The sequence below is a fragment of the Neovison vison genome, chromosome 5 (assembly GCF_020171115.1).
Source record: "Neovison vison isolate M4711 chromosome 5, ASM_NN_V1, whole genome shotgun sequence".
Lineage (NCBI taxonomy): Eukaryota > Metazoa > Chordata > Mammalia > Carnivora > Mustelidae > Neogale > Neogale vison.
The window spans coordinates 16,581,247-16,608,063 of record NC_058095.1 but is presented as its reverse complement, the minus strand read 5'-3'; the positions used below and the strand labels follow the sequence as shown (position 1 = coordinate 16,608,063).

Sequence of the window (26,817 nt, the reverse complement as noted above, 5' to 3'; positions counted from 1 at the left end):
TAATCTCTGCTATTTATATTCAAAGTGATAGAAACCAACCTAATTTCACTTAAAAAGGGGGAATTCAAAAGTAAAAATCTGAATGTTTATTTGGCTACATGCTAAAATCAGCTATACTTGTGAGTTACAATTTTACATGGCCAAAGAGCAAGCACCTTTACGTCTCCTACTATAACCAGCGGCTTATGACAATGATGACCTTCTTTTACATTTAGATCAACAACTCTAAGGCAATGGTCATTATATAAAATTAGATTCTCTCTGAAACTGCCTTTAACAGATTGGAATTTTAAATAAATTTCCTTTACAAACATCAAAACTGTATTTTACATGGAAAATACCTTTTTTGAAGGGGCTCCAGTAGATGGCACGTCAATTACAGAAGATGTATTAGTGTAGTTTTGTAAATAGGATCCATCTCCAGGACTTGGGGTTTCTAATGGCAAAATCCCAAAACTGAGAAGAGGTTGAAATCAAGGTGTCAAAAAGTCATCAAGGCATATATAAAGCAGCAGTATACTTAAATTAGAAGGTCTAAAAGGAAGAGAATGGCAAATCAGTCTTGGGGGCAGTGAGGATCTGAGGGGCAGATTTAAAATAAGCTGTGAATGTAGACTTTTCCACCCACCATAACTAAATTAAAAAAAAAAAATCAGACAAGGAATTAAATTGAGCAACAACTACTGATATCAGGAGATTTATTGGAAATAAAGAAGAATGGCTTTGTAAAAGCAAAGATCCAAATGATCAAATTATTTCAAATTCTTGGAATTTACAGGATTTAGACACTGTTACAGAGAGACTATCTCTAGAGACCACTGGATCCATCTGTGGGTTCAGGGAGTTGTCATCTCATGGCCATGATGTTTTAGTAACTCTCTGGCCCCGGGACCCAATTCATAGCATCTGTTCTAGCACAGAATCTTTTATTTTGACACTTTTGGATAGGTATTCTCTGGGCTGGGTTCCTATATTTATACATATATGTATTTCTAATAATTTTGACAAAGTATTTCCTATTGATAGGTGTCAATCCTTCTTCCATGATTTGGAAAACTCCTTTAACAATAGTCACTGCTGTCACTCTGATTATATAAGCATTCCAACATTTCAAAAGGTTCACGGATATTCACTGACATACAGCCAAAAGGACAGTATCTTTTAAGCCAAAAGGACAGTATCTTTTAACACATATACTAGTTGAAGAAGGCATATTTAAGAGTTTTACATTTTTCTTTAATAGTTAATATTAAATTTTTATCACAGGTATTATATTTCTTTTACTCCATTTTCTGAAAACAGAATAGGCCCATTACCCACTTACTAAATGCTTCTATTTCCATAATGATTTAGAAGTTGCTGTTCATATTAATATTAATAATATGAATTATTACAGATCATTTAATATCATAGCACATTTTAAAGCATGATTTGTCTGTCTTACCTTGGGGTTAATGGGCTAAGAGCAGCTGGTCCTCCTAATAAGCTTCGACCAGTTTTTGGTTTATTTTGAACCTGTTTAGATAATATGGAAGTTCCTGTTCCAAGAGGGACAGTATCTGGTGAAATTACAGCTGAATCAATATAAGACACTGAGGAATCTGTATTCAAGGAGTACTTTGAATTGGAAGATTCTAAATTCAGTCTGTTTAATTCCTGAAACAGAAAATTTCTACCATGTCATTTATGATACATTATTTAGTTCACTCCTTCCTGTTTTCATAATATTTGAACACCAGCATATGATACACTTACAATGGTGTCCTGGGGTGTTTCCGTAAGAACGGTCTCAGGCTGTCTGTGAGATAGACTATGATTAGATACTAGTGTTGTACACGAGCTGGGCAGACAGTTGCTAAAGTTCTGTAAAGATGTTAATTTAAATGTTTGGTCAGGATCTGGCTTTTCACCTGTGAAGGGAAAAAAAATATATGCCTCTGAGGAAATTAGGATTAATATCTTTTTTCAAGAATGCATAAATTAGTGGAAATAAGGCCTTATCCAGTGTTTTAAAGTTCTCCTGTTCCAGCTAATCAAATTTACCTCCCCAAAGTCCATCTATCAATTTATTATAAAAATTTATCCCTCAGATAAAGCTATAAATTTAGAAATTAAATGGAACTAAAAAAGCACTGATTTTTAAATATAATAAATCACTGAAAAATGCAGACTTCTGTGTTTCTTTTAAAGCAGAAAGCAAGTAGATATCATTTTACTCAAAGTAAGGAGTGATGGTCAAGAGCTGAAACCCGATAGACAGTAAAGTTTCAAGCACTTTCGTGTATACATACACAATGTTTTTAAAATGATCGTTGATGTGTCCTAGAGCACATATACTAAGGCACTCTTTCCCCATACTGTCCAGGTCTTATTTATATTAACAGTTTCTGCTCCAGCCATTCTATTAATTTCTGTCCTTAACTAGAAAGCTAGTGGTATACTCATACTCACAATATGACTCATTCTAAAGGACACAAGGCCAAATCATTCCTTAAACATATTCTATTACCTTATTTCTTATTCTCAATTTTAACAGCTTTTAGCTTTGAAAAATATTTTTCTTGTGAATAATTTGTACCACTTTCCAAAAACTGAGAAGGAGGAAAAAAAGAGTAAGTAGGGGAACCCTCCCCTAGCTACCTCTACAAACCTACCTATTTCACATAATGATTCAAAGGGGGACCAGAGGAAAGGATTTAAACTAAGGCTCTTTTGGTAACATTCTGATCCTTTGGCAAGCCGATCTGTCTTGCTGTAAAGACAAACAGATAGATTAGACAAGCTATACAACCCAAAACATTATAAAGAAATTTGTGGTACAAAAAAATTTTTTTTACATACATATATGTAATACATATCTAAGTTCTGCAAGTACTCTTCTTGACGCTTCCCTAAATTACCAATTTCCCCTTCTTACCATTCTCCAATCTCTATTATTTAAGGCAGTTCAAATCAAAAGGCCAGTGAAAGCAAGCAGAACATGAATTGAAAGGAGTGCTAGCCTAATAAACTATCATTGATTCTTGAATATTATAATTGCTTTTAATTTCCTGTCAGATACTGGAATTACTGAGGAGAGATGAACAATATCCAAATATCTGTCCTATTCTTAATTTTTAATGTAATATCTCATTGGTAATTTTGAAAGTGACTTAAATGTTTTAAATGATCAGATCTTCTAATGAAGTAGAGGTAGTGGCTTTTTTTTGTTTGTTTTTTAAAAGATTTTATTTTTAAGTAATCTCTACACCCAACATGGGGCTTGAACTCACAACTCTGAGACCAAGAGTTGCACGCTCTACTGACTAAGCCAGCCAGGTGCCCCAAGGTGGCAACTCTTAATGAAAAGTTTCTCAAAGAAATGAGGTAAAAGATTATTTAGATGGTACTGGGAAGAAACCAGTTAATCTAAGAATCAGACTTATTATTGTGTCCTAAACATAGAAGTCCCATGAGCTATTGTAGACAAAAAGACCAATAAAGAGATAAAAAAGATATCCTAACAAGCTATAGCTACAAAACAACAACAGATATGTATCTAGATTACTGGGTCCAATTTTGGTCATAAGACAGACACATAATGGCTGAAATGAAAAGCCACTTTTTTGGAACAGAGTTTTCCCTCACTGGATATTAAATCTTTTTAATATATATGATGAATAAAAGGAACCCATCCTTATTCTTTAAACAAGGGTGGGGGGAACCCTTCTTTGTGGTTAGGGCCTGATTCAACTGTACCTTCAAAACTTTTAATAATCTTGTTTAAAAATAATTAGTAAAACACATACAGTATTTTTGTGATTTAAACATTTCATTTTGTTTTATTAAACTTTATTTTGAAATAATGTTAGACTCATATCCAAGTTACAAAAATAACACAGAGTTTTTATGTACCCTACACCCAGGTCCCTCAATGACAATATTGGACATAACAATAGCACAGTTATCAAAACTGGGAAATTAACAACAGCATAAACTAAACCACAGACTTTATTTGGATTTTAGCAGTTCTTACATGCACGCATTTGTTTATGAATAGTTTTATGGAATTTTATCGCATATATAGATTTGTGTAACCACCACCATGATCAGAATACAGAACTGTCCCAACAGCCCAGAGAAACTCCACACCTGCCTCTGCACAGCCATACTCTTGCTTCAAAACTACCTTCTGATCTGACAACTACTGATCTGACTCTATCATTATAATTCTATCATATCGCTATGTTTTATGAGAAATTCTGTAGCTCTGCATCCTCACCAGCACTTGGTATTGTCAATTCTTATTTTAACCATTCTAACAGGTGTGTAGTGGTTTCTAATGGTGTTTTTTATCTGCCTTTCCTCAACAGCTAATGATTTGGCACATTTTTTCATGTGATTACTTACCATCTGTATATCCTCCTTGGTGAAATGTCCATTCAAATACTTCACCCACATTCAAATTAGTTTCCTAATTTCTAATTTTCTTATTATGGAGAATTTAAGAAACAAACTGTTTCTACCAAGTCTTTCCTACTTACCATCTTACCCCTCCTTTTTAACCAAGTAGAACTCATTACTTCCTCCTTCAGACAAAATACTGCTCAAGGTTTAACACGGCATTTTTATTGTGATAAAAACTTACAAAATTTGTTTATAGCTTCTCTATTATAAACCTTTGAGGGCAAGGACTGTGAGTTACTTATCTTTACATTCCCAGTGTCAAGTACTGTGTCTAGCCATAAATGGAGGATAGACCTCAAAATATTTTGAAGAAATGACAAGAATAATCATAGTTGCATGAACTAAAATTCATTACTCCAAGTCCTTTTACTAAGATAAATGAAGATATTGATATTATATCTTTACTTACTCCTGTTCTCAAAAGAGTGGTGTCATCTGAAAATGAGCCCCAAAATTCAGCCAAATAATTTATTCTGTTCAAAAAGACATTTTCAAGGTTTTTAAAAAACTACTATTCAAACTAGCCTCAATTTATCTTAAAACAGATGCTTTCCTAACTCTTTAGACAAGCAATTCTCAACCATTTCTTCTACAATATGTAACAGGTGATATTTATGCATGTGATGATGCACTCTCATGGGCAGTTGAACAATTCCTGTTATCTAATTATATCTCCACCCTCTACTCCCCAACTCAGAATATTTCAGAATAAAAATCAGTGCGAACAATATTATTATAGTGATGACTTTGAATTCATTCTCACTTGCTTTCAAATGTAAAGAAATTTTAAATACATTTAAAATTCTTTGCAAATCACTATTATTTCAACTATCATTGTAGGAAGTTTCCTATGACATGCCTCAAGATTAGTGTGGCAAACCAGATGGAAATTACTATTCTTTATTACTGAAGTTTGCCTTCAAGCCTTGTTCTAAGGAGCAAAAGTGATATTTAATACTAGAGAAAGAACTTCACTCATTTCTTTTTCCTCACCCAAGGTGAAGATATTCTCCTCACCCAAGGTAAAAAAAACCCCATATGTGCACTCAATTACTAGGTAGTGTTGCTGTAGCTATTATTATTAAGGCAAGGTGGATAGTAAAAAATGGGATCAACATCCCTATTACTTTATAGGTTTAACAAGGTCATAGAACTAGAAGACTGTGTGTACTCTTCAGCCAAGTGCTATCTGATAAACACAGATAATGTAAGTTTTTTTTTAAGTCACAAAGACTTCTAGCACTGGAAACAATATCTTCTGGTAACTTGAATCATTCATACTTACCAATATACGTGTCCCAACAAAGAAAGAGTAAAGCAAGCTGAATCACCAAACTCAGTAACAATATCATCATGGCTTTTCTGCTTATTAAACACTCCACCAGATAAGATCTGTTCCCCTTCTGCAAGCCTTTAAAACACAAATTTACAGATTAACAAAAGTCAGTATAAAAAGTACTGTGTGTAAAGACATTCTTCACTACCAATGTAATTCCTTATATGGAGATAGATAAAGTAAGAAGTCCATGGTACCTTTAGAACAGCAATAACCACGTGTTTAGAATCATTTGGAAGACTGGGAATTTATGATCTTAAAATTCCAGTCTTGCCTTTAAAAACAGAACCTGTTAAATTTAGTTTCTGTATGTACAAATGTAGTCTGAGCAACATACACATTACTCATGTCAAAAGAAATGGAAGGCCATTATACTGGGGGAAAATGTGAACGGTTCTTCACTAACAGATGTAGTGATCCTTTTTAGTTCTTTAATTCCTTGAAATAGGAATCAGCAAGCAAATTAAACAAGACCAACAGATCTTAACTAAAAACTGCATACTTAATGGTCTCAGTCACTTTTAGGTTTACAAAAGAAACCTGAATAGCACTTCATCTCTTTTTGTCAATTATATTTTCTTGATATAGAAAATCATGTGTTCCCCAAAGGGAAAAAAAAATGACCTGACTTCACTATTTATTTTTAGCACATTAGAGTTTGTAATTGTTTCTGTTTTAAAGTTTTTTTCCAAACATCATGGGGAAAACTCTCAAGTAAGTTTGCATAGCATATCCTAAACATAAATGATATCTATAGTTCTTTTACTGTCAGTGGGGCTTTTAAGAAACCATGAATTCGGGACGCCTGGGTGGCTCAGTTGGTTAAGCAGCTGCCTTCGGCTCAGGTCATGACCCCGGTGTCCTGGGATCGAGTCCCACATCGGGCTCCTTGCTTGGCAGGGAGCCTGCTTCTCCCTCTGCCTCTGCCTGTCATTCTGTCTGCCTGTGCTCGCTCTCTCCCCCCGACTCTGATAAATAAATAAAATCTTAAAAAAAAAAAAAAAAAGAAACCATGAATTCTTGTAAATGGAATAAAAATGTCTAAGGTAAGAACTGGCTTAAGAAACTGCAAGTTAAATAAATTTTTAAGAATTTAATATTAGAATCTTTGAAGTAAAAATAATTCAATAACAAGTGCTTCAGAAATTTTATAAATATTTTAGCTAACTTTAATTCAAAAGTCATCAGTAAGACAGTAGACAAATTATTATTAGTCTATGGAGACTTCATGAGGCTTAGTTGTGTCCCCCACTATAAACTTACAAACTAAATTCACATATAGGCTTTTACAGTTATCTATTTAGTCACTTTTAGCATTATTCCAACTCTTCCAGCACAGAAAAGAGTTTAAAAGAAGATAACTACCTATATCTATAGCTGCCTCCAGATTCAGAACAGGGACAGCTGACTTAATTGTAATGTTCAAAAGAAGTGTTCTCCTGAATCTGCCCCCTTGCTTCAAAGAGGCAGGAGCAGTGGTTCCCAAATAGAATGATCTAAAAAGGCAAATAATTATGCAACTACCCCAGACACAATGAAGCGTTAACTTCAGGTGAACAGGTAAGGAGATTTTCAGGCTTATTCCAATTAAAAGCAAAGGAATGGAAATTAACACTTCAGATAATTTTAGAAAATGACAGGGATTAGTTATAATTTAAATTTCTCCAGAGTTAAATTCTATTATTTATTACCATAACAATGAAATCTCTCCGTAACAAAAATGATAATGCCATAGGCAACAGTATAAACATTTTAAGTTACTGAAATAGACAAATCTTTACTACCAAAAAAGAGAGGAGAGAGGGAGTCAGAGTTTAATCTATGAAAAGGATTTTATCCAAAATTCTACAGTGTAAGTAAACAAAATTAGATAGAAAAGATTTAAAAACTTACTTGCTGAGATCAACACAACATTTTGCAAGCAGGTATTTACACTGCGGTGTAGTACAACTGTGTCCTTTCAAGAGTCTATATGCTTTATATGCCTTTCCTGAGCGGTAATAACAGGTTGCCAATAAAAACAAGGCTTCCTCTGAGTGTACTAAGAGCACATATGAAAAAAAAATGGCTATTATTCAGTATGTTGAATGGTAATCACTGTTTATCTGGCAATAAACAAGTTTAGCAACAAAAAATTAGTCATGTTATTTAATATAAAACAATCATTTGTTAATCCAAATTTGAATTGAGAAATACTTTATTGATAGAAATTTTAGTTCCCCAAGTCCTGATTACCTTCTTACAAAGAACCAAGGAAATAATACAATGAGGGCAGTCATGGTATTTTCAATAAATCCTTAAGAAAAGTGTGCACTTGTGCACACATACACACACACACCCCTACCTTTAAACAGACTACCAGTAAACTGTCTTTTTTTTGGTAATATTTTTCTAATAGACTCTTTGAGAGAATAGAAGTTAAATTTCATGAGAAGGTAAATCAGGGTTATAAAGCTAATTATCAATCTGAGATTCTCTACATTAAAAAAAGACAAGATTTAAAACAAGCATGCTTATTTCTAACACCAAATACAAGCTAAATTATACAAGATAATTTAAGACAAAAGAAAAATTCTAAATTGTGAATACCCACAATGTTTAAACATTCAATTGACAGACTTAACACTTCTATAGCAATAATTATATTGCCCTGCAATGGCAAGAGTGGAATTATTCAATCTGTCCACTAGTCTTAGCATTAGGAAATGCCCCTTCTGGCTTAATGAAATATGGCATTTTTTCCTCACTTACTGTCTCCCAAACCATCACCTCACTTCTATCCTTGCAAGCTACCAACCAATGCAGGTGAGAGTCTACAGAAGCACAACAAAGGAGATAGAGGGAAAAATCACCAATCTGTGCTTCTGAAAATGGGTTACAGTGGGCTGAAGGACATTCTAAAGCAGTGGTTCTGAAGTGTGGTCCCTCTACCAGCATCAGCATGATTTGGGAGCTTGTTAAAAGAGAAATTCTTAGCTTTATCTCAGACATGCTAAGTCAGTAATTCTGGGAGTGGAGACCAGCAGCAACCCGTGTTGTAACAAACCCTTCAGGTGACTGTGATGCATGCTGAGGTTTGAGGATCACTGCTCTAAAGTACAGGTAAATTTGCCACATCCTCTTAAAAGTTAACTTCACTCAAAGTTTGGGATTAAAAAAGTAGTTAAATTCACTTAAAGCTGGAGATAAAAAAGTCGGTAATTTTTAAGTTTATTCCTACAAAGGTTTTTTGGGAGTCATATATAGATGCAAGCAAAAACTAACAGAACCCTTCCAGTCTGGTACACCTTACGATTTTTCAGGAAACCTTACTACAAAAAAAAAAAAAAAAAAAAGCAATGAATGATATGTAGCAAATGATAAAAAATTTTGGCAACATGTTAACGGGATGGACCTAGTATTAGTGCACCAGAAGCAAAAAAATGAATAGAGAGCTCTACTGCAACAAACTGTTAATTTTACTGAACTCTAAGTGCTAATTCATATACATTAGAAAGCGTGATTTCTTCCTGATTTTGCAAAGGCCTAGATTCCCTTTATACGTTTTTCAAAACTATTGACTGCACCAATAAACAAGGGCTCCCCTAAACTAGTTTAACTTTCAACCATAACAATGCTTCATCAAATGTTTTGTCTCAAATACTTGATTATGTTTAGGTACATTTTCACTGCAGAAAAATTCCCTAATAACATAAAGATACCAAATATTGTGTGGTGTCATACTGCAGTTAGCTTTTCGAAATGTAATAACTTAAAATATACCAGTTCAGATGGGAATATGGATTGGAAGTTTAAGCACACCTTAAGGTTAATGAAAGTATAAGATATTGAAGTAAATCCAGAACAACTTGAAGGGTTGTGAAAGACATGGAGAGACCTGGGTGGTTTTTGAGGCTCCCCAGAAATAACCTGCCAGTCCTGAACACTGAATCAGTAGTAAGGAGTTATAATAAAACTAAAAAGCACAGACTATTAACAAATGGATTTCATCTGGGACAGTAACTCCAACTGATTGACAGTGGCTGCCTCAAGTGCAAAATTCAGAAAAATTCTAAGGCTGACCACAACTTAACTAGTAAGTGTGCAGATATCAAAGTAAACGGACCTAGAAATGGTTACAGATGTCTGCATGACACTTATTTACCATCCTTTACTTAGAGCCTTAATTCAATAGCTGATTGGGAATTATAAGATCCATATTATACTTTATAATCAGAAATCAAGTGAACATTTACTCCACACACTCTTACTGTAATATTGAGAACTCAATCATGTACTAGTTAAATTATGGTACATCCATATAATGGAACACTCTGGAATTGTTAAAGAAAAAGAAAGACATAGAATGATTTCCAGAATGCACTGTTTAAGTGAAAAAAGCAGAAACAAAAAAGAATTTGTGGAACTACACTGGAGCTCCTCTTCTTACAGATTAGGCTTCAAAAACGGAAAGGTTTCATGGAAGTCCAAAACAATTAACAGGGGTTTAGTACTGCATCTTCCAGATACATTTCCATCAAATAGGAAGGTAAGTCAGTTCCTCACAGCTTTCAAATCAGTTAAGACACCTCTTCTGGATGTTGACTTACAACGTGAATGAGTAGCCTTTATCCAAAGTGGACCAGTTTTGGCAAGACTTAGAAGTCTGAGGTGAAGGTTCTCTAGCCTTGATAAAGTCTATGATTATCACAGAGAACTGCTTAGAGGTTAGAGTACTCTGCTTGCTGCCTTGTCATGAACTCGACATTGTGAGTGAGTATTCAGAGGGCATAGAACTGTGAAATCATCTATGATGTGTGACACACGTTTCATCTTGATTATCTTTTAAGTTCTTAAATCAAGGATGGGCAGTACAGCACATGCATCAGAACTATGGACTCCAGAGCCAAACAGCTTAGGGTCAGATTCCAGCACTACCACTTACTAGCTTCATGACTATGGCAAGTTAACATCTCTGTCCCTCAATTTTTTCATCTGCAAAATTAGGACATAAGAGACATTGATCTCTATGGGTTCCTACTAGGAGCAAATGAGTTAATCAAAGGAGAGTACTGAGGATAGCACCTGACACATAGAAAGAGGTACATGTGCTATTATTATCATTTGCTTTCTCCTAAATTTACAGTACCTGAATAGTCATTTGATAGTAATGTTGGTTCTACATACATGACACTGAGCCACAAGCTCAAATAATTCCATTTAATTACTAACTTTTCTTTGGCTGAAAGATTTCAATTGCCTGGGTGTTGTGCTTTTCAGATGCTACATGATTCACTCCATCCTTTAGAGTAATTTCTTTTGATGAATACCTCATTTACATATACAACTTCAGTATTTTAATATTGTTCTCACTTTTTCTCTACAGTTGTTTATATCCTAAATTTCAATACTAACTGGTTTTATATTTATTGTATATGATAGGGTTAATAATGGTTTAAGATACTTTGAAATCATTCTCAGAGTAAATATACCACAGGTGAGAGGAGTGGAGGAAATTTCAGAAAGGCTCTTTAGAGTTGGGTTGACGGGGAGGAGGAAGTGGCCATACATCATGAGAAAGCACGTGGCCAGACTGTGCATGGGCTTTGCAAGCTGTCTATAGGGATAAATCCTTCTAGCAACTAGACATCTCTAAAGCATTTTAAGAAGAAACATGAAGAGAATGGGTTGATTTGGAAAGTGGAAAGGGAAGAGGCAGGGAAGAGTAAATATGGGAAAACCAGTTAGGAAGCTTTTTTTAGAAGAGATGTCTTAGATTAGCGTGGTAACATAAATCCAGCTTTGCATGCACTAAGTTTGGTGTGTGTGATGTTGTGTGAAACAGCTAAGATAATGCAATAAAACAGTTGAATTCTGAATTAAAAAAGGTTGTTGGAAAGAGTTGAGTCTTAATCACTAACACATTATAAAAATAAAAGCTATGACAATCAAACAGCATCATCTTTTTCACTGGCAGGCATTTAACAATGACAGTAAAAGTTTAGGGCAATGGGCCAGACATCCTTTTGGAGCTCCAACTCCACCCCGCCCCCACCATAGAACAAAATGACCTGAATTTTTAGACTAGATATATGTATTAAATTTTCCAATAATGACCTAAAAATGAAACATTATGCCACATCATTAGTAGCATTCTGGACATTTCCCCTCAATGATGACCTTAACATAAATTGGCAAATAATTTTTTAAAAAATGTTGCCATTTGTAGTCACATATTTCTGTGAGTTTAGGCTCTCAGTATCATAGCTAAGAGAAAAGAAACAGATGCTGAACCTTTTACTCTGGTTCACCTTTCTTCAACTGAGCCCAATTTACTGAAATCAATATACCCAGTGCAATTTCTACATCTGGTCCATTAATCATTAAAACAGGTAGAAACTGGTGAACAATTTTATGGTAATATAAAATGTTTTCATACTTAAAAATAAACATTTTGTAGTAGAGGATGCAAACTCTACATCAAGATAGAAGACTAGATTTCCAAGTTTTCAAGAGGACCCTCAAAATAACTGAGGGAACACAGGTTGACACAAGGTCTTTAGCTACTTTTTCCTTGCTTTTCACCAGTTACAATCATCAGTCCTATATGGTCTCATAGAAGCAATTTTTCATTCTTCCCCAGAGGTCTTGGGCATTTCCTTATAAAACAAAATGCACACAAAACTTGTATCTGGTTTGTTTTCTGAACACAAATAACTCATCTCTCTCCAAGGACCTACCATATTAATTGTATTAATGTATTCTTTACCTATATAGTCTAAGACTGTTTCTATTTTTTCCTAAGCACCCATTTCTCTTCATTCCCAACAGATAAATATATATAATTACAATTAAAAACCTTAGAAAATTTTAGAAATACTACATGCTGTCTATTAGGACAAGGGGAAAAGCTGAATCTATATTCTGTCCCACAGTTAATCAATTAGCAATGGAGAAAAACCCTGGTCAAGGAGATCAGGCATTGGCAGCAGGAAGGAAAAATAGGTGCTTACAATGGCAGAAGGGGATATGGAGGGAGATGATAAGATTAGGACAGTTTTTCCAAACAGCAAGTCTCAATTCACTGTGGATTGTGAAATCAATTTAGAGGATATCAACCTGCATTAAAACAACAACAAAAAAACACTCAAATAGAAAAATATCAGGGTGCATCCTATATAAGATGAGTAAAAAAAAATCTGAGAAGCCACTGTATTAGAGTATGCTAGGGGACAGGAACTTGTCAAGGACTTCCTACGTACCAGAAACATAGCAGATTATAGTTAGTGCTGAAAACTATCTTGTTAAATAGATATTTCTTTTCCTGTTTTAAAGATGAGGAAAATTAGGCTTAGAATAACTTCTTACTTGAGATCAAAAGGCTAATGAACATATGAGTTGACATTCTTTCTTACACTACTTTGCTTATACCACGGTCTTAGGTGGACTAACTATGCAAACAAAAATGTATGACAAGGAACTAGTGAAATTCAAGAATTTGGCTTTCAGAGGTTCCTATCCATCTACTTCTTTAGCCTCATGCCCTTTACCTAAAACACAGCAGCTACCACTAGTGGCACGGGAGGCCAGTGAGCAAAAGGGCAATCAGGTTACATCTAGTATACCAACTCTAATCAACTAATACTGTCAGCCAGCAACACTACATCAATGACAATTCCAAGGTTCAATGGGAATAAGTAGTATGATAGATTAGTGATGTCTACCATAAATCAGAGTGGCATGTATTTGCTACCCTTCATAAAATGGAATCAGAAAGATTTACTACTTATTGCCTGTGAACACTGGTCTCAGTTTCTTCATTTCTAAAATGGCAATAACAATGTCGACTTTATAGGATTATTGAAGATTAAATAAGGAATTAATATTATGTAGAGAACCTAGTACATAGTAAGAAATCATTAAGTGGTAGAAGTTATGCTTGTCATTATTATTGAATGAGGATAGTATCTGCTCCTGTTGCACTTAAATTCTAAAATCTTCCCTCACAGAAACTGGAGTTGAGTGATCAGGCTCTACAGTTAACTCCCGAACAATGAGGGGGTTGGGGCACCTATCCTGCAGTCAAAAATCTGCAAGTAACTTTTGACTCCCCCAAAACTTAACTACTAAAAGCCTACCGCTGACCAGAAGCCTTACTGATAACATAAACAGTCGATTAATACATGTTCTGTATGTTATATACCGTACTCCTACAATAAAGATTAAGAGATAAGAAAAAGCTATTAAGCAGGGTATTCAGAAGGGTGGGGCGCCTGGGTGGCTCAGTCAGTTAAATGTCTGACTCTTGATTTAGGCTCAGGTCATGATCTCAGGGTTGTGGGATCAAGTCCCACATTGGGCTCTGGGCTGGGTATGGAGCCTGCTTGAGATTTTCTCTCTCTCTCTCCCCGCCCTTCCTCCCTGCCCCCCCCCTTAAGAGAGACAAAAACAAAAACAAAACAAACAAACAAAAAAACATAAGGAAAAGAAAACGCATTTACAGTACAGTCCTGAATAAATTTGCATATAAGTAGACCTACACACAGTTCAAATCCACGTTATTCAAGGGTCAACTGTATATTGAGAGACACTAAGACTTACTGAGCAACTTTCCAAGTGTCAAGTGCTGTATCAAACATAGAAAGCGAATTGAACAGCTTTATGCAGATTCATCTGGAATCCTGCCTCAATTCTATGGGAAAATCTAATCATCTTAATTTGAAACCACAATTCCCAATCTTTTGAAGCAGAACTATAATAAACTAGAAACTGCCAATCCTTTAATAAACAAAATCAAAAAAGAAAGTGTAAGACAGCAAAACATGAGGGTTGTGCATGTATCAATGAAAATATAACCTAAGTAGGTTATGCATGATAAACCTTGCTTTTATATAATTGAGCAGAGTAGGGTAATCTATTGCATTATCTTTTAAGTCTCCCATTCTTCTAAATCTTTTAATTGGGATCTCAGACTCCTGTTGCACAGATCTTCCCCACTGCCCTCTCTGAACATCTGTTCTCCCTTGAAGGACCTGACAGCACTCTCAAAGGGATGTTATTTCCCTCATATATCACTTATATCAGAGTTAGGGTAAGGTTTCCTCTTCGTTTTTGTGTGTGCGTGTGTGTGTGTGTGTGTGTGTGTGTTTAAGATTTTACTTATTGATTTGAGAGAGAGAGCAAGTGTGAGCGGGGGGCAGTGGGGGGGGAGGAGAAAAGGAGAGGGAGAACCAGATTCCCTGCTGAGCAGGGAGGGTGATGATAATGCAGGGCTTGATCCCAGTACCCCAGGACCATGACCTAAGCTGAAGGCAGATAGATGCTTAACTGACTAAGCCACCCAGGTGCCCCTCCTCTTTGCTTCTTAAAACTACTTGCAAGCATTACTCCTTGCTTGTTTGTGATATTCCCTGCTTCTGAGTACATACCTTCTCATAACTCTCAGCTACGAAATTCAGGACATTATGCTTCATTAATGGAAGAATTTTACAACTGGCTCATGGTCTTCTGCTCCCATGTATTCACATACATTTCCCAATTCAGCCTCACTGGGACTGCTGGCACTTCTCTGTATCTTATTTACCAATCCCCTTCTGGGTTAACTCTCCTATACAGTTTCTGTTTCCTGGTTCCAGATCTTGCCTATGTTCGTAATGTTCTTATCTCTTGTCCTTTCTTGTGACACATGCCTGGCAAACCCCTAATATCTACCTTCTTATGCTTACAGTTTGGTTACTAAGGACTGATTACTACAGTAAAATCATACAACCGAGTAGAAAGATTCCACTAGCAATTCATACAAGAACACACAAAATACATAAAAATAAAGCTCATCTATGACCATAAAAAAATTAAACTTCTTGGCAAGTAATCCAATGGGAATGTCACAAAAAGTAGAAAAATTGAGTTAAGCAAACACACCTGAGTAAAAAGAAGGCAGCACTGTTTCTGGTTGGGAAAGCTAATCTATAATAAGATGTCAATACTTAAATTAATTTACAGAATTATATGGTTACAGGTCAGGACTGCTCAAAATCTTTGTGAAACTTCAGAGCAATAATAAAATACACATAGAAAAATGAAGGATAAAAAAGGGTAAAGACTTATCAGAGAACGAATTGGAAAGAAAAAACTGATGGGAGATAGGCCTTATGAAATACTGAAATACAATATAAAGTGTTAACTAAAAATGGTATGATATTGGGTTAAAGATAGGTAATAAATGGAAGAGGAGAGAAATTCTGGAGATAGTACAAAATATTATTTTAAAATTTAATATAAAACCAAGTAAAATACCATGTGGGAGGGAAAAAGACATTGCTTAATATGTAATATTGAATAAATTAACAATACCATGATAAATTCTTTAAATTTTTTTAAAGCACCAATAACCACACATTCACTGTAGTGGTAGAAAGATGGCAATTTCCAGCTACTAAAGCAATAGGATAAAGTATAAATGACAAAGCTCGTGAGTTCAACTACGTAAATTAAATATTTTAAATAGTAAAATAATAAAAACCAATCAAATTAACATTAAAAAGCAACAATCTGGGGCAAATATATAATAAAGACATAGCTCACAGAAATAGGAATAAATTTAAAACAAACACCTGAGAAAATATCCAGGATCCCTTATAGTAATAAAAATGCAAGACAAAATACCCCACAATTCTCAAGTAAGCAAAAGTATATTAAATTGATCAACTCTGATATTTATAGGATTATAAAGGAAATCTTATGCTGTTGGTAACACCCCAAATTATTATTACCAGCTGGGCAAAAAGTAATTTGTTGTAGAATTGATCACATTGTTTAAGTTGTAAATTCTATTCTAGAATACATAACACAAAGAAAGGACTTAAAAGAACAAAAAGCTGTACCTAATTATCCATATTAGCATCTTAGAAAGAGAATCACAATAATTAGTGACAGAAACAAAACATATTATTACCAGATGTTTACTAAACATTTATTACCATGCCAGAAGGCTGTCCCAAATGCTTTAAATACATTATCTCATTTCATTCTTCAATGTTAAGAAGCAATTATTACTATCTTTATTTACTAGATGAAAAATCTGAAATACTCAGACACTGAGTAACTTGCCCAAGGTATACAACTTCATATTTAAGTGACAGGGTTAAGGGTTTGTACCAAGGCTACAGACTAAACTCTTGCTCTTAGCCATAGAATACAGATTTTTCTAAGAAAAAACCTGGAAAAAAGTATCTAAAGATTGGAAAATGATTAAGTACGCCATAGTGTAAAACCTGGAACAACTCTACAGTTATTAAAAGTATCATGTAAGATACTTTCAGAAGTTCTTATGAATTAGTGCCAATCATAAAGGAAAAATAAAAGTGATCACCAGAATCTTATATGTCCTAAGAAATGACAGAATTCCATATATTTTATTCACTTATGGTTCTATAGAGATGAAGAGATTACAAACCTTCAGCATACAGTCGTTCTGCAAGGAAAACTGCATCTCGGTAAGCATAGTGGTTTAGAGCTTGCCATATAGCAGCCTGGAAGTAGAGGAAAAAAAAAACATAAATATATAAGCATATAGAATTTCAAAATAAGTCCTAGCAGAGCCTTGCATATAACAGCAAACCAGTCAACAACCCTAGTTTAAGTAATAAAACTCCATGCCCATCATGCAAACTCCATAGTTTCCTAGAAAAGGCTCTTCATAGTATGACTCCTAACAACCTGAATTTACTCATTCAACTCTCCATGGATATTTAGGCCTCTGTGCCTTTGTACTTCCTTTTCCCCCAGAGAGGAATGTGGGCTCCCTCACCTACCTCCTCTTACAAATTGCTCATCCCTAAAGACCCAGCTAAATTAACATCTATTTCATAAAGGTTTCCTGGCTGATTCCTAGCTATTTTCTTGGTAAACATATGTCTTCTAGTGAAGCACTCATATTTTGTTATAGTTATTGTTTATAGGTCTGCCTGCACCACTAAAATATACTGCTCTAAACTTAAAACAGTGGTTCAAACAATTTTTCATGATATACATGAAATGTATGTCATCCTCTACAAAAACTTCCTCACCTATTACCTTTAATGCTATCCTGTTCTAATCCACTCAAGGAAGCATATTAGGAATATAATATATTAGGAAAATATTATTAGGAAAATAATATATTAGCATATAAGCAGAGTTATTATAGGAATAATCTTTAATCTATTTGAATATATTCTTCTATTATTTTACTTTATAAAAGATTTTATTTATTTATTTTGAGAAAGAAAGAGAGAGAATTTCAAGCAGACTCCATGCTGAGAAGGGAGCCTGATGGGGGCTTTATCCCAAAGACCCTGAGATCATGACCCGAGTTGAAATCAAGAGTCAGATTGCTTAACCGACTGAGCCACCCAGACACCCTGTATTTTTCTTTTTTAGAGTGAGGAAACATATCTATAAAGTATATATCAAAAGAATATTTTAATAACAAATGAAAATATTTAGACCCATGCACTCACTATCTAGCTTAAGAAATAAAATATCAATATACCTGAAGCCCCCTTCCTATGTGCTCATCAGTTACATAAGCTCTTTCTAAAACCACCACCCTGAATTTTGTTAATCTTTATGTTTTCTTTACAATTTGCATACATATGCATGTATCATCTTTAAGCAACACAATATTTAGGTTTTCTGTTTTTGAATTTTAAATAAATATAAGGACAATCATATTGTATATATACTGCTATGATTTGTTTTTGTAATCCAGTATTACACTTTAAAAATTCATTCTTAATCTGTGTAGCTGGAGTTCATTCATTTTGATTGCTGGATAAATAATATTTCCATTGAATATATACCAAAATGTATTTTATCTATTTATGACATATGAACATTTGGGTTATTTCTAGTTGGTTTTTCCCCCTGGTTATAATAATGCTGCATAGAACATTCTTGTATTTGTTTCTTGGGGTATCTGTTTAAGAATCTCTCCTAATTAGGATATATATTTAAGAATGAAATTATGGGGCTGCTGAGTTTATGTTCATATACATGTTCATCTTTAATAGGTTATGAAAATTATTTCCAAATTGTTGGTTTAGTTTATACTCTTACCAAAAATGAATGAGTTCCCATTATTTCACATCCTTGTCTACGCTACGTACAATCAAAAAAAATTTTTAAGTTTATTTATTTATATACTTTTAGTAATTTCTACACCTAATGTGTGGCTCGAACTCATGACCTGGAATCAAGAGTCACATGCTCTAGTGACTGAGCCAACCAGGTGCCCCTAAATTTTTAGTTTTTACTAGTCTGATAGATATAAAGATATTTTATCTTGTCCCTTTAATTAACATTTCTTTGAATATTAAAATAAGGCTGTGTTCATTGGTAATTTATTTCATGTTTATTGGTCTTCTGGCAAATGCCTGTTTATGTGTCATACATTTTTCTGTTGGGTGATTTACCTTTCCTTACTATTTTATCCAGCATTTTTGGAAGCACTAAACCAGAGAGGTTTCTTTTAAGTTCCCATGTGTCACATAACACTAATTTTTAGTCTGTCATATAAATTATGTATATATAAATTATGTGTTTATGTATGTTTATGTTTTGCCTAGCATTTTTAGGAGCACTAAACCACAGGAGTTTCTTTTGACTTTTCTGGGTTTCTTTTAATTTGTAGTGTATCACAAGATATAAAAGTCATCAATTAATTTTTAAAAATTCATAAACTTATAAACTGAGATATCTTACAATACTGATCATGATACAACAGCATTTTTTATTTCTAGCATGTATACCAGCTCATAATTTATTGAATAATTTAACAGACCTACAATAAAACCAGCAAGATGGGATTACCTAATGAAGACCACTAGCTAACACTGTAACAGTAAAGCTAGATTACATTATAACAAGTGATTAATATGCCTTGGATACAGTAAAAGCTCAAATATTTGAATGAATAAGCAAATGTTTAATAACATTTCTATGGGTATTACTAATCATAATTTTTTATATTAAAATCCTCATAGTAGTTGATGACTTATTTAGCCCAACGGTGTATTTTTCTATTCCTCAAGAAAAAATGGTAAATGACTTTCATTTGGGGTTTCTAGATCCTCCTTTTTAAAACTTACTGTCTACACGGTCTAAATTTTTTAAAGTCTCAGAGATGTTCTAATTTGGCCACCTCCAGACAGACACAAGGGGAAGGAAGGAAGGAATTTAAATTTAATTTTTAATCATCTATACTAACCCAGAGAGCATTTTTTCCCTCTAATGTTAGTTTTTTTTTTTAAATGAATAAAAAAAATTTTTGAAGAGTTTATTTATTTATTTGACAGAGAAAGACACACGGAGAGAGGGAACACAGGCAAGGGGCGTGGGAATGGGAGAAGCAGTCCTCCCACTGAGCAAGCAGCCCCATGCAGGGCTCGATCCCAGTACTCTGGGATCATGACCTGAGACAAAGGTAGACACTTAACTACTGAGCCACCCAGGCACCCCTAATGTTAGTGTTCTTAATCCAGTCATTTCCTACTACTTCAAGAACTATCTAAAACTGCTATTCCAAGTGTGGTCCTTGCCGTAGCAACATTAGTACCTTCTGAGAGTTTTCTGGGAGTGTGGTATCTCAGACCCCACCCCAGACCTACTAAATCAGAATCAGCATTTTAACACTTATATGCATATTAAAGTTTGAAAAGGACTGATCTAAAAAAGACTTATTCTAATGAAAAACATCCCCGCTCAACAGACTCCCCAAAGCCAAAGAGATTGTCTCATCTAATGTTAATTCAAGATGTTATGAATAAAATAATTTCTAATCCTTTAGGCCTTATCCCTTAGCTTTATTTATTTTTTTTTTTAAGATTTTATTTTATTTATTTGAGAGAGAGAGAGACAGTGAGAGAGAGCACGAGTGAGGAGAAGGTCAGAGAGCGAAGCAGACTCCCCATGGAGCTGGGAGCCTGATGTGGGACTCGATCCCAGGACTCCAGGATCACGCCCTGAGCTGAAGGCAGTCGTCCAACCAACTGCGCCACCCAGGCGTCCCTATCCCTTAGCTTTAAAAGAAAGGCCTGAATTACTCAAATTCCAAAGCCTCTTGTTTGCAGGACTTCATGTTCTTTCTTGGCCCTAATTCATTTCTTACACCTAATAAAACACCCTACATACTAATAGAAATGAATCACAATACCATCTCCTTTCACAATCCACCCAAATTAGTTGGGCTACAAAGAAATCTCCCTTTGGTCTAAAATGTACCATCTTGCTCTCCCCCCACACCCTGATATCTTCAGAAGTAGCTGGCATAACCTATAGGATGATTCCAACAGTATACACAAAAAATATGACTTACCTAATTTAAATAAGAGAAAACCTAGACAGGTGCCTGGGTGGCTCAGTAACTGCCTTTGGCTCAGGTCATGATCCTAGAGTCCTGGGAATAAGTCCCACATCAGGCTCCCAGCTCAGTGGGGAGTCTGCTTCTCCCTCTGACCCTCTTCCCTCTCATGCTCTCTCTCACTCTCTCTCAAATAAATAAATAAATAAATAAAATCTTTTTTAAAAAGAGAGAGAGAGAGAGAAGAGAAATCCTGGAATTTTCAGATACTTAAAAACTCCATACTAAAGATATTTGTTATCCCAAAGCCTGATGATCCCAACACCTACTCCACCTCAAATCCACTGCATCACAACCTCTGGAAGCTGGGACGGAGTTCAGATGCCTTTATTTTTAAACCTTTTCATTGTTAAGCATTCAGATCTCAGAGCCTTTTTTTTTTTTTTTTTTAAGATTTTATGTGAGAGAGAGAGATCGCAAAAGAGAACATGAACGAGGGCAAGGGGAGAGGGAGAAACAGGCTCCCCACTGAGCAGAGAGCCCAATGTGGGGCTCAATCCCAGGACACTGGAATCATGACCAGAGCCAAAGGCAGACGCTTAACCAACTGAGCCACCTAGGTGCCCCTCAGAATCATTCTTTTACTCTTCTAAATAAGTAGTTCCCTGTCCTTTTACAGCACACCCTTTTGTGAAAACTTGTAGAAGCTATGGTTCTTTCCAGAAAAAAAAGCACATGTACAAATATATATATACAGAAAAATCTGTGTACAGCGTTAGGTGTTCACAGATATTTTGGTTCATTAAGTATCACTGGTCTAGCTAAAGGGACACAGTATTAGATCCTGATTCATAACAGGTTTCAATAAATATTTGTAGGATTGAATTTAGATTTTGAAAGAAAGGAGAAGAGACAAGTTACTGACCTAAGAAAGTACTTTGTCTTTTGCATACAGGAGACTACTACAGTACTAGGGCCTGGAGGAGCACTGCTGCTGCCAGGATTAGGAGAGGTTCTCCTTGTTTGAAACTCAAAACATCTTTTACCACATTAGGTCACAGATGCTTGGTAAGTATACCTGAAATAATGAATGTACTGGTAAATCACTTTGGGTACATTATGTATTTAAATGGTTCAAATGGTCTACTGTCTAACAATCACTTACAGAACTGCACCTAAAGAATCGTATCTAGAATCTATCCCCACGTTTCTGGTTCTATTCCATAACAACCTTCTTCCCTTTAAACTCTTGGCCTCCTAAATGGTCTTCCTGCCTACAAGCTGTAAGGTAATCCACCCTGTCCCAGAATTACATTCCTCAAACATAAACATCATCAATGCTAAACAGAAGATGACAGTGAAAGGTCTGGGTTTAAATCCATGTTCCACGACTTAACAGTTCCGTGTCTTAGGCAAGTAACAATGTCTCAAGTCCTAGTCTCTTCATTTAAAACGTAAGAGTCCAGTAAAGTACATAATGTTTCCTAGCACATACCTAGTAATTACCCAATACATTTCAGCTGTGCCATCATCATTTTCATCATCATGTCTTCCTCCCTGATCAAAACCTTCTAATGATTCTTCTTGGATAGCTCCACAAAGTTTACAAAATATCTACAGAATAAGGTACAAAGGCCTTAGGAAACTATTCAAATCCCATCTGGCTTTCATCTCCCTTTTTCAGCTCTGTTCTCACATCTCACCAAAGCTGCCTATGGTTTAGAACCAGAAAAAGCCTCCATCAGTCACTGAACAGTCACTGTATTTTCATACTATAGTCTTTGCCTACTTGGGTTATCCTTTAACTTCTCTATCTCCTGAAATTTTAGTCATCCTTTCTTCAAAATTCAGCTTACATGTTCCTCTGCCTTTACTGATCTATTCCTTGCAATATTAATTACTCAATCCTTTGAGGTCCTAGACAATTTTGTTTATGCTTTTAAAAATATCAGGCTGTGAGTGCCTGTGTGGCTCAGTAAAGCCAGTAAAGTCAGATGTAAAGCATCTGACTCTTGATTTTGGCTCAGGTCATGATCTCAGGGTTGTGAGATCGAGCCTCGCACTAGGAGAGCCTGCTTAAAATTCTCTCTCCCTGTCCTTTGCCTTCCCCCACCCCACCCGCTCATGTGCACATGCATGCTTTCCTTCAAAAAATAAATAAATGATCAGGCTATTGATTAGATTTGATTATATTACTTAACTAGGTTGCAGCTTCTTGAGGAAAAAAAAGCCAGATACTATTTTTCCTATAATCTCTTGGTTATACAACCTAACTTGTTATTTCCCTAGTTATCCTAGATAACTGCCTTTAAACATAGTGCATGCTCAATAAATGTTTATAGAACGAGTATTTGTTTTGGAACTCTGAATCTATTTTCCACTTACTGAACTACAAATTTTTAGAAATCTAATCTGGAGTTAAAATACAAGGTAATGGATTCTTAATATAATTAGATTTTACTGATATAAATAAAAGGGAACATTAATGTTGACAATATAAAACAATACAAAATAACATCTAGCTGTCCCTTCCTTGACACAACAACCTAAAGATTAAAAAGCAAGGATCAAGAATCTAATGAGGAAATACCAGTTAGTCTGACAAAGGGGGAATAGATCAGGTTTGGGGGCAACGAAATTTCTTAAGGAAGAGATCTATTAATACCTAAAAGATATTAAGATTTTTCTGGTTAATAGCAACCTAGATCATGCCATATACTTCCCTTCATACTACCAGATCATTTGTCTTGTCATCTTACTCAATATGCCCACCCCGTGCTCACTCATTCTCTCTCCCTCGCGAATAAATAAATCTTTGAAAAAAGCCAAAACAAATAAAAGACAACCAACTTGAGAGAATCAAATTCTTCAGGTGGGCTGTAGAAAGCTAATATACTGGATTTTCAAATCTCTGCCCAACATAAATTATTTATTTTGAATTATGAATTCAAAATTATGAATAACCCAGGCATTATTACACAGGACCCTATTTGGTCACTGTCATTGTGGCCACTGTGCTTTTGTTTTGTTTGAAGTTTATTTATTTAAGTAATCTCTACACACAATATGGGGTTTAAACTCACATCCCAAGATCAAGAGTCACATGCTCTACCAACTGAACCATTCAGGTAACCCTTTGCTTTTGTTCTTTTATCAAACAGTTAGGAAGATGAACCTTAGAACAAAAATGTGTGATGCTGGGAAGAGTGCACGTAACAGTAGGTCAACTATACTACAAAATTTCTGCTATCTGACCCTCTGTACTATGACACAGAAAAGACATAAGTAAAAAGTAATGTGATAAACTATGAGTGTTTTCCTGAGAGAACTTCAACATTTGCATTAAGAATAATGCAAAAAAAGTCATTCAGAAAACAGGTTAAAGGGTGTTCAAATCTAATTTGACTCAATAATTTCTTGAATGTTTAATATATTGTCCCAACTACCAACTGACAGCAGATGAACCCTAACCCTAACTCTCTAACACTTACTAATAACCAAGATGACCAAGAGCTTCATTTTAATCATCTGTAAAATAGGATAAAAACAATACCTCTGAGATAAACCTAGTATAGTACTTGGCTGAATTCTAAACCCACATAAGAATGTATCTGTCCCTGTGGTGTTTCACCAGACCACACGTGACCTAAGCTTCCGGAACCATGCATATAGGTATCTTTCAAAATGATACTCATTTAAGTTAGGTAACTACAATAAATATGCAACAAAGAAACTCGAAAAACATTTACTTTCTAAGGCAGGTCATTTCCCCCCCTGGATTACTTTAATAGTATCTTAATTGACTTCTCTGAATTCTGTTCCGCACTATGATCCATTCTCTCTCTGTGAACTTTTCACAAATCGGGTCTCATCATATTATCCCTTTACTTGAGATCTTTCACCAGCTTCTCGTTGTCCTTAATAATAAAAATCCAAAGCACAAAACCAGGGAGGGTAGTATAGTCCATGTTTACCTCTCCAGTTCACTTTGTATCATGTTCTCTTTTGTGCTCCGTGTCAGGACAACTTTCTTTCAACTCCTCAAACTTATCAGGTTAGCTTCCTGCCACAGGTCCTTTAAATACACACATAGTTCACTTTACCTGGTACGTTCCTCTTTTCCTCCACACAAACTTGATTTGTGTGGCTTTGATTCATTCTTTGGACTTCTTTCTCAGGGAATGCTTTTATGGGGGACCTCTAATGAGGTCAGGTATCTTTATTACACACTCGAACAGCATCAAGTACCTTTCCTTTGTAATACTACAGGAGGAGTAGTTGAGTAATGTCTTCCTCACGATAATACAAACTCCAGAAAGCTAGGGACTACATTTGGTTTTGCTCATTATTAGATTCCCAGCATCTGTTATATACTTCGTAAGCAAACGCTTAATATATGTTGAATGAATAACAAGCTGATCTTTGATTTCTGCTAGCCCTCCCACTCTTAGCTGTTAGGTTAGTCTTAGCCTTAAGTTTCTCGGTATTATTATGTGACTGACCCTTGGACAACATGTGTTTGAACTACACAGGTTCAATTACATGTGGATCTTTTTTGATAAATACTACTGTAAATGTACCTTCTCTCCCTTATGATTTTTAAATAACATTTTCTTTCCTCTACCTTTATTATAATACAGCATATAACACATGAATAAAATATGTGTTAAGTGACTGTTCATGTTATTGGCAAGGCTTCTAGGCAACGGCAATCTATTAGTAGTTAAGCGTTTGAGGAGTCAAAAGTTACACTAATTTTCAACTGCATGGGGGTCAGTGCCCCTAATTCCCTGCATTGCTCAAGAGTCAACAGTATGTCCGATAGTTAAGGATCCCTGGAAATCTCCACTTAAAGAAACTCTGTGGCACACAAAATTACTCTTTTGTACTGAGAATAGTTATCACCTAATACTCCTTTATAAAATATGGGGACTTCCTAAGAATCTACTTGTTTAATTTTGTTGTAAAGAAAAGAACCCATTGAGGGTGCCTGGGTGGCTCAGTGGGTTAAGCCGCTGCCTTCGGCTCAGGTCATGATCTCAGGGTCCTGGGATCGAGTCCCGCATCGGGCTCTCTGCTCAGCAGGGAGCCTGCTTCTTCCTCTCTCTCTCTGCCTGCCTCTCTGCCTACTTGTGATCTCTCTCTGTCAAATAAATAAATAAAATATTTAAAAAAAAAAAAAAAGAAAAGAACCCATTGAATAGAAAGACTATACCCAGGATTTAATTTTGGAGGTCTGTGGGCCAGCACTTCCAAGAGTGTGACTTTAGGGGAATTATTTAACTTTTTTCAGCCTCAATTTTCTCATCTGGAAAATAGAGTTCTATTTCTTGGACATGGATTAAATGACATGATACAGATTTGGTGTTCTTAGCACATAGTAGACACTTAAAACCTTATCCTTTCCTGTCTCCCAATATAAACAAATTCAATACATCTACAGTTTCCATTATTAGAACATCTCCCAGCATATCTGCCACAATTGCTTATTCTGTTAACATATAAGCCACAAGAGACCCCAAAATGATTCAGCAGCTAACCTAGTATTACGGATCACCAGGAAGATGTGACACATTTATACACAATGGCCACGAAGTCCTAGAACTTTGGATTTGTTTCTGTCCTATTAAAATTAAAGAAATGAAAAAGTATTATAATCAAAGGTCCTATCCATTTCTGATATAGTCATCAAGCTTTGGGGCACCTGGGTGGCTCA

General features: G+C 35.2%; 1 protein-coding gene across 4 annotated transcripts in view; it reads right to left on the bottom strand.

Moving 5' to 3' along the window:
- The window catches only part of CDC27 (cell division cycle 27), a 73,130-nt gene that overhangs the window by 40,100 nt on the left and 6,213 nt on the right, over nt 1-26,817 (bottom strand). For all 4 annotated transcript variants that reach the window (XM_044247690.1, XM_044247692.1, XM_044247688.1 and 1 more), the window contains exons 2-8: nt 17,217-17,292; nt 7,676-7,823; nt 5,732-5,857; nt 2,655-2,752; nt 1,756-1,910; nt 1,445-1,656; nt 342-456 (exon numbers count right to left, since the gene is read on the bottom strand). In XM_044247690.1, the coding sequence (XP_044103625.1) occupies nt 342-456; nt 1,445-1,656; nt 1,756-1,910; nt 2,655-2,752; nt 5,732-5,857; nt 7,676-7,823; nt 17,217-17,292 (930 nt within the window). The remainder of the gene's footprint in view (nt 1-341; nt 457-1,444; nt 1,657-1,755; nt 1,911-2,654; nt 2,753-5,731; nt 5,858-7,675; nt 7,824-17,216; nt 17,293-26,817) is intronic.